This window comes from Terrapene carolina, unplaced genomic scaffold, assembly GCF_002925995.2.
Source record: "Terrapene carolina triunguis isolate 2854851 unplaced genomic scaffold, T_m_triunguis-2.0 Scaffold848, whole genome shotgun sequence".
Taxonomy (NCBI): Eukaryota; Metazoa; Chordata; order Testudines; family Emydidae; genus Terrapene; species Terrapene triunguis.
In genome coordinates, this window is record NW_020665199.1 from 421955 (window position 1) to 430387 (window position 8433).

The window sequence follows — 8433 nt, forward strand, 5'->3', positions numbered from 1 at the left end:
TGAGGCAATAACTCTCCGGCCCGGTGTTTATCGGCCGCGATCGCGGCTCGGGGGGTCCCGCACCAGAGCCAGCAGCCGCCCGCGGCCCCGCCCGTGGCCCAGCGCCCCCCCCCCCGGGGCAGGACCCGTCCAGCCGGGACCCCCGCTCGCCCCCCCCGGGCCGGGAGCCCTGCGGGGGGGGAGGATGTCGCATGGGGCGGGGCAGGGGGCCCGGGATCCCGACCCCCAGCGGGGCCCCCCGACCGTCTACGTCCTGCTGGAGGGACCTCGCACGGCCGAGGCCGTCCAGGTGCTGAGGTGAGGGGGGCAGAGACCCCCGGGACGGGACCCCCCTGTCTGCTGGAGTCCCCCTCCCTCCACGGACCCCCCCTTCCCCCTGGGGTCCCCCCCTTCTCGGTCTCCCTCCCCCTCCTTCTTCCTTCCCCCCAGCATCTGCTCCCCACTTGCCCCGCCACTCACCCCCCCCCCGGTCCCAGCTCCTGCCCCAAACGGCCCAGGTCCACCCCCCCGCCCCAATTTCTAGGTAACAGAAACACCCCCCCCCCATGTCACTAGATTCCCCCTCTCCACCATTCAGGGGATGGGTTGAATCTCCAGGGGGCTGCGGGTCAGGAGTGAGGGGCACCGGCAGAGCTGGGGTGGCAGAGCCAGGCTGGCAGGGGCTGCGGGTCGGGAGTGAGGGGCACCGGCAGAGCAGGGCTGGAGGGGCAGAGCCAGGCTGGCAGGGGCTGCGGGTCGGGAGTGAGGGGCACCGGCAGGGCTGGGGGGGCAGAGCCAGGCTGGCAGGGGCTGCGGGTCGGGAGTGAGGGGCACCGGCAGCGCTGGGGGGCAGAGCCAGGCTGGCAGGGGCTGCGGGTCGGGACCGGCAGAGCTGGGAGGGGCGCACAGGCTGGTGCCCAGGGACGTGGGGTCTCAGTGCCCCTGGCAGCGTCTGGGCACCAGGGGTTGGTGCTGGCAGGAGAGCGACCGGCCAGGGGGGACCTGGTGGGGGGGGCCTGGGTCGCTGGCTGCATCTGGAGCCAGGGGTGTGGGGGAGGGGAGTGGGGCCTAGTGGTTAGAGCAGGGGGCTGGGAGCCAGGACTCCTGGGTTCTCTCCGCTCACAGAGTTGCTGTAACAGACACCCCCTCCCCCAACCCTGCTCTATGGACATTTCTGGCCCCTCTCGACCCAGACCCCTGGGCTCCAGGGTCTGGTTAATGATCCCTGGAGCGGGGGAGGGGGCCACAAGGGGGCTAGTCACTGAAGGTCACTCAGCGACTTGGGGGAAGGCCTGGAACCAGCCCCCTGCTCTAACCACCAGCCTCCTCCCAGAGCCGAGGAGAGAACCCAGGAGTCCTGGCCCCCAACCCCCCCGCTCTAACCACTAGACCCCACTGCCCTCCCAGAGCCAGGGAGAGAACCCAGGAGTCCGGGTTCCCAGCCCCCCCTGCTCTAACCACTAGACCCCACTCCCCTCCCAGAGCCGGGGAGAGAACCCAGGAGTCCTGTTTCCCAGCCCCTCCCCCCTGCTCTAACCACCAGCCCCCCCTCCCCTCCCAGAGCCGGGGAGAGAACCCAGGCGCTCTGCTCGGGGGCGGGGGGGGGTGCACTGGAGAAGGCTCTTGCGGAGGGTGGGGAGTGGGTTAGATTTCAGACAAGGCTCCAGTGAGGGGGAGGGAGGGAACTTCACCTTTCCAGGGGAACCGGGTCCGACCGGGGGAGTCCCCCATCCCCTGACCCCTCCACACCCAAGGCAGCCTGGAGCTGAGCTGACTCCCCCCCCCCCCCCCCCCCCCCCCCAGTCCCTCCCCCTCCCCCCCCAGCTGCTGAGTCCGAGTCTTTCCCTGCCATTCAATTTCCTTCCGCCACTGGGAGTCCCAGCCCCCCCCCCCATCTGCTGGTGCCCCTCACTCCCGACCCGCAGCCCCCCGCACCATGTCATATTGAAAGCAAAAGGAGGTGTCTGGGGGGGGCGGGAGGTGGAGACTATAAGTCTCATCATTGCAATTTCCAAGTGTGTGTGTTGGGGGGGGTTGGTATTTTAACCCCCAAAGGCCTGGAAAGGCCTAAACTCCCTTAACCCTTTGGACCCCATCCCCAGCTGGGGTGTTTTGGGGCTTGAGATGGGGGTGGGGAGGGGCCGGGTGTCTGCAGAGACCCCTCCAAAGGGCTGTGTAAGTATCTGGGATCAAGGCATCCCTCCTCAATTCCACCCCCCCATAAAAATTGCTCCAGCACCCCTGGATAGAACCCAGGAGTCCTGGCTCCCAGCCCCCCCTGCTCTAACCACCAGACCCCACTCCCCTCCCAGAGCCAGGGAGAGAACCCAGGAGTCCTGGTGCCCAGCCTCTCTGCTCTAACCACTAGATCCCACTCCCCTCCCAGAGCCGGGGAGAGAACCCAGGAGTCCTGGCTCCCAGTCCCCCCCCCTCCCGCTCTAACCACCAGCCCCCACTCCCCTCCCAGAGCCAGGGAGAGAACCCAGGAGTCTTGGCTCCCAGCCCCCTCACCCCCCTGCTCTAACCACCAGACCCCACTCCCCTCCCAGAGCTGGAGAGAGAACCCAGAAGTCCTGGCTCTCAGTCCCCCCCCCCTCCCGCTCTAACCATCAGACCCCACTCCCCTTCCAGAGCTGGGGAGAGAACCCAGGGTTCCTGGCTCCGAGCCCCACGTCTTCTAACCCGCAGACCGCACTTCCCTTCTGGAGAGCCCAGGAGTCCTGACTCCCATCTACCTTGGTTTGGGGCAGACTGGTCATTAAATGACTCCAATGCCCCCCTTTACTGGGGGGGGAGAGGGAGTCCTGGAATGCGGGGGGGTCCCTTTAAGGGTGGGTTGCTGCCCCCTGCTGGCCCCTGTCACGTTTCATGTGTTCTTTATATTAAAAGCAACAAGCCCGGGAAGTGGTGGGAAAGTCGCAGCCGGCTCCCGTCCCCCCCCCCAGATCACCCCAGTATCTGCTCCCCTTGGGCTGCAGGCCAGGAGCCACATTTCCCCCTCCCCCCTGGGCAGGGTCTGATCTCTGGGGGCGGGCAGATCAGAGCTGGGCAAAGGGGGGTTCCCCCCCCCCATCCCTGGCCACTAGTGACATTTGTGCCAATTTCTCTTCTGGCCTTTTTTGCCCGGCGCTCTCCGGGACCGGAGCCGGGGCCTTGCCGGGACGGGAGGGTGTTCACACCGGCTTGATTCACCTTTGGGAAGTGGATCGTTTGTTCCCAAAGTGTGTGTGTGTGTGGGGGGGTAGATTGACCCCCCGCCACTTCCACGCACGCCCCCCCCCCCCACGGTCGCCCCTGGAAGATCTGGCGCACGTTGGTGCCGGGGAGGAACGCCCGTTTTCGGCCGGGGGTGGGGGATCGAGAAGCTGGATTTCTCCCAGGCGTGCGCAGATTAGGTCCCTGCTCCTGTTAAGAGATTTGCCCCGGGGATCAACTGGATCCCAGATCCCGCACGGAGAGCTGGTCCCGCCCCTGTGGATCAACTAGGTCTCAGCTCTGGGTCCTAGGGACCAACGAGATCCCTCTTCCTGTTAACAGGCTAGATCCTGGATCCTGGTAAAAGCTTTGTCCCAGGGACCCACTAGATCCCAGCCCCTTCCCCTTTTTTTGGCAAGCGTTGCCCTGCCCAGAGATCTCCTGGGATCCCGTAACAGACCCCGGCCGGCTGCACACACGGTAGAGCTGGCAGGTTACGGGGTGAGATCCCAAGAGGAAAGGAACCGGGGAGGGGGTGTTTTGTGGGTGTTGTCGGCAGGACGGGGAGTGGGTCTGGCGAAGGGCGGTTATTGGTTGTCGGGAGTTGTGCGTCTCTGTGGCGTAGTCAGGGTGGTTGGAGCGCTGGGAAGGCGAGAGTCTCTGGGCCCAAGAGGGGTGTGTGTGTGGGTGGGGGGTTGTGTGTTGGGGTGGTGTGGGAGGATTGTGTGTTGTCAGGGTGGCTGTGTAGAGTGGTGGTGTGTGTGTTGGGGGGGTTGTGTATTGTGTTGGGGGGGGTTGTGTATGAGGTAGTGTTGTGTGTGTTGTGCAGGGCTGTGTCTGGGGTCATGAGGTTGTGTGTGGGGATGGTGGGGGGGGTTGTGTCGGAGGTTGTGGGGTTGTGTGTTGGGGTGCTCTGTGTGTTGGGGGAACTTGTGTGGGTTTGTGTGTTGTGCTGGTATGTGGGGTTGTCTGGTTGCGTCGGGGGTTGTGCATTGGGGTAGTGTGGCTAGAGGGGGTTGTGTGTGGGGTTGTGTGTTGTGGGATGGGGTGTGTTGGGGAAGGTGTGGGGTGTGTTGGGGGTGGGAGGTTGTGTTCGGGTGGTGTGGGTAGTGGGGGTTGTGTCTGGGGTTGTGTGTTGTGGCTGTGTATTGTGGTGGTGTGTGTGTAGTGGGGGTTGTGTGTTGTGGGGTGGGGTGTGTTGGGGGATGGGGGGTTGTGGTGTGTTCCCTAGATGGTTAACCCTGCTCCCCCCATCTGTGTTGGGGACCCCCCCATAGCAGCCATTTCAGGGTCCCCACAACCCCACCACCTTGGGTCTCCCTCTCTGGGTCAATCTCAAACCAGGAAGTGTCCCCCCCCCGGTGTGTCTGGGGGGGTTACCCCTGCCCCCCACCCCTCATCGCCCAAGGGCCTGGTGCAAGGATGGGCAGGGGGTGGGGAGGCGTCTAGTGGCAGGCACCAGCCAGTAGGGGGCGCTCGCGAGTCCCTCATGACAATGACGCCCATAGCCAACACCCAAGGCCAACTCTTGCGTCTACTGGGGAGGCACGAGGGGGCAGGGGGAGGATGCGCCGTGAGAAATTTGCACGAGATCCATGCACGAGGATTCACGCTCGCCCTGTCTCCCCCGCCCTCCCCCAGTCTCGAGTCTTTGCTCCCTGAGTCGGGCATCGTCGCGGACATTGACTTAGAGAACGTCTTCTCCTTGGCCGGGGACAACTTCTACGAGCTCAAAAGCCAGCCCATCTCCGGGAGGTAAGGCGGCCATCTTTGGGGCCCCTCTCCTGTCACCCTCTCCCTGCTTTGGGCCCCCCCATCCTGCAAACCCCATGGAGATCCAAGGACCCCAATGCCAGATGGTGGCTGGGGGGGGGGGGGGCATTCCCTGGGGCAGCCTCCCACCCCAGGCTCTGACTGCCAGGGGGCGGAGAAGGGGGGGTGGGGGAGCAAAGGGCCCCCTCACCCCAATTATACAAGTCCCCACCTCCAAATTGGCCCCAGCGCCCCCATGGACTAAATCCAAGATGGCCACCTTTAGCCGTCTTCGATATTTGCCTGTGGACAATGGGGGTGGGAGGGGGGATGGACAGGGAGCAGGAAATGGGGGGAGGTGTACAGGGAGGGGTGGGGGGAGGATGGTGGGGGGAGGGGGAGGATTTGGGGGGCTGTATGGGGGGAGGGGAGGATTCTGTGCATGCCCCCCCCCGTTTCTAACCCTGTCTGTCTCTCCCAGCCCCCCGGCCGCCCCCCTGCAGCCGCCGGCCCCCCCAGCCCCGGGGGACCCCCCCGGCCCCAGCATGTCGTCGTCGCGGGTGCTGCTGCGGCAGCAGCTGATGCGGGCGCAGACCCAGGAGCAGGAGCGGCGGGAGCAGCAGCAGGCGGCCCAGTTCCTGCCCCCCAACCCCGCGCCCCCCACCCCGGCCATCTCCGTCAGCAGCCCCCTGCCCCGCCCCGCCGCCCAGGTCCCGGTCGAGGTGCTCAAGGTGAGAGCCCGGGGCCCTATGGGGAATGGGGCAGGGGCCTGTCCCCTCTAGGGGGCGCCGGCTCCCACCCGGCCCCAGAGCAGGGACTGGCTGGCTCAGGGGGGCGGGGAATGGGGCAGGGGCCTGTCCCCTCTAGGGGGCGCCGGCTCCCATCAGCCCCAGGGCAGGGACTGGCTGGCTCAGGGGGGTGGGGAATGGGGCAGGGGCTTGTCCCCTCTAGGGGGCGCCAGCTGGCATTCAGGGGCTGGCTGTGGGGGGGGGGCGGGGAGGGGCTCACCCCTAACGGCCCCTGTTCTGCCCCCCCCAGGTCCAGACCCACCTGGAGAACCCGACCCGGTACCACATCCAGGAGGCCCAGCGGCAGCAGGTCAAGCAGTACCTCTCCACCACCATGGGCAACAAGCTGGCCGCCCAGGCCCTGGCGGGCTCCAGCCCCGGGGCCCCCGCCCGCTCCCCGCAGGCTGCCTCGGCCCCCGAGCCCCACAGCCTGCCCCCCCGGCAGCAGCCCGCCTCGGGCCCCGGCAGCGCCCCCAACAGCCCCATGGCCATGCTGCACATCGGCTCCAACTCAGAGAAAGAGGTGAGTGGGGGTCCCCCCCTCTGCGCCCCCACCCCGAATCCCTGCCCCCCATCCAGCCCCTTCTGCTCCCCCATTCCCCCAGCTCCCTTCCCTTGCCCACTCTGTGCCCCTGCCCCGAATCACTGCCCCCCATCCAGCCCCTCTGCTCCCTGTGTCCCCCATCCGTCCCCTGCCCCAAATCCTTGCCCCCCATCCAACCCCTCGGCCCCCTCTGCACCCCCATTCTCCCAAACCCCTTCCCTTCCCCCCTCTGTGCCCCCACCCCAAACCCCTGCCCCCATGCAGCCCTTCTGCGCCCCCATGGCCCCCAGCCCAGCCCCTTTTCCTTCCCCTAGGCTCCCATCCTACCCCCCAGCCCACATCTCTGGGCTCCTGCTGCCCACATCCCAGCTGCCCTCCCCGTCTGCCCCTCTCCCGCCCCTCCCAACCTACCCCGCTCCCTGCACACTGTGGGGGGTGGGGCGGGGACACCCACTTTCCCCTCTACCCTGGGAAACACATCTAACGACCCCCCCCGTCCCCAGATCGATGATGTCATCGATGAGATCATCAGCCTGGAGTCCAGCTACAATGACGAGATGCTGAACTACATGTCCGTGGACGGGGGGCTGCAGCTGCCCAGCACGGTAATGGGGGGCAGGGTCGGGGGGGGGGCCTTGCAGATCGCAGCTGGGGTGGTAGGAGGGGGAACACTGTCCCTTTAAGGGTGACTGGGAGGTGGTGGCTGGCTTGGACTCCGCCCCTTTAAAGGCAACCGGGTAGGTTGGTACACCGCCCCTTTAAGGGTGAGTGGGAGGTGGCAGCTGGCTGAGCCTCCACCCCTTTAAGGCCGACAGGGGTGGGTTTGGACTCTGCCCCTTTAAGGCCGACTGGGGGTGGCGGCCAACTGAGGCTTCACCCCTTTAAGGGCGCCTGGGTGGGCGGGAACATCCCTGCCAAGATGCCGCCCCTTTAAGGCATCCTGCAAGGTAGTGGCCGGGCCAGACAGCGCCCCCCTAGGCCGGGAGGCGTCACTGCCCCGCAATGAATTTTAACCCCTTGTCTCCCGTGCAGCTGCCGGTGGCCGGGAACCTGCTGGAGATTTATAGCAGCCCGGGGCTCCCGGACCCAACCGTCCCGGTCAGCAACTCCTGCCCTGCCGACCTGCCCAACATCAAGACAGAGTTGTCAGGTACCGGAAGCTAGGGGGCGCCACGCTGTGGGGAGCAGCGGCTGGGTGGGGGGGCATGGCAGGGGGCGCTCTCCCCCCCACTTCCCCGGCGGTGGGTGCTGTGTCTTTCCAGACGCCCGTCCGTCTGTCCCGCTGATACGCTCCCTTCTTCCCTGGTTACAGAGAATGAAGCCAAAGCGCTGATGAAGGAGAGGCAGAAAAAGGACAATCACAACCTGAGTGAGTGTCGTCCCCCCGCAGTGGGTGGAGCCTTCTTGAGGGGCTGCAGTTTGGGGGGGGGGCACAGATATTTGGGGGGGAGTCACAGGACCCCCACCCCCCTATTACACCCATGAGGGGAGCTGGGTCACACTTGAATGAGAAATCGCGCTGACGTTGGCCAGGGGAACTCCCAGCCACATGACGCGGAGGAAGAGGTTTCGGGAGCCCTGGATGTTAATCGTGGAGGGGTGAGTGGCAGGAATTGGGGGCTGGACGGCAGGTGGGGGGGGGACCCCGGGCTGGCTGGGGCCAGAGCGTCTGAGCCGCAATTTCTCCCTCTGCAGTTGAAAGACGCAGACGATTCAACATCAACGACCGAATCAAGGAGCTGGGAACCCTCATTCCCAAATCCAACGACCCGTAAGTGTGTGTGGGACGGGGCCCGGCCCCCCCTGCTCTAACCACCAGCCCCCACTTCCCTCCCAGAGCCAGGAGAGAACCCAGGCGTCCTGGCTCCCAGCCCCCCCTGCTCTAACCCACCAGACCTCACTCCCCTCCCAGAGCCGGGGAGAGAACCCAGGAGTCCTGGCTCCCAGCCCCCCCTGCTCCTTTTCTGCCCCCAGGGAGATGCGCTGGAACAAAGGCACCATCCTGAAGGCCTCCGTGGATTACATCCGCAAGCTGCAGAAGGAGCAGCAGCGCTCCAAGGAGATGGAGCTGAGACAGCGCAAGCTGGAGCAAGCGAACCGCAGCCTGCAGCTCCGGGTGCAGGTCAGCCAGGGGGCGCCGTGGGGCTGGGCAGGGGGCGCTCTCCCCTGGCAGGC

At 66.2% G+C, this 8433-nt stretch overlaps 1 protein-coding gene across 1 annotated transcript in view; it reads left to right on the forward strand.

Moving 5' to 3' along the window:
* The window catches only part of TFE3 (transcription factor binding to IGHM enhancer 3), a 9584-nt gene continuing 1151 nt past the window's right edge, over positions 1-8433 (forward strand). The window contains exons 1-9 of the mRNA XM_026660908.2: positions 1-297; positions 4816-4929; positions 5408-5657; positions 5965-6237; positions 6762-6863; positions 7291-7408; positions 7571-7627; positions 7954-8029; positions 8233-8380. Of these exons, the coding sequence (XP_026516693.1) occupies positions 185-297; positions 4816-4929; positions 5408-5657; positions 5965-6237; positions 6762-6863; positions 7291-7408; positions 7571-7627; positions 7954-8029; positions 8233-8380 (1251 nt within the window). The 5' untranslated portion in view covers positions 1-184. The remainder of the gene's footprint in view (positions 298-4815; positions 4930-5407; positions 5658-5964; positions 6238-6761; positions 6864-7290; positions 7409-7570; positions 7628-7953; positions 8030-8232; positions 8381-8433) is intronic.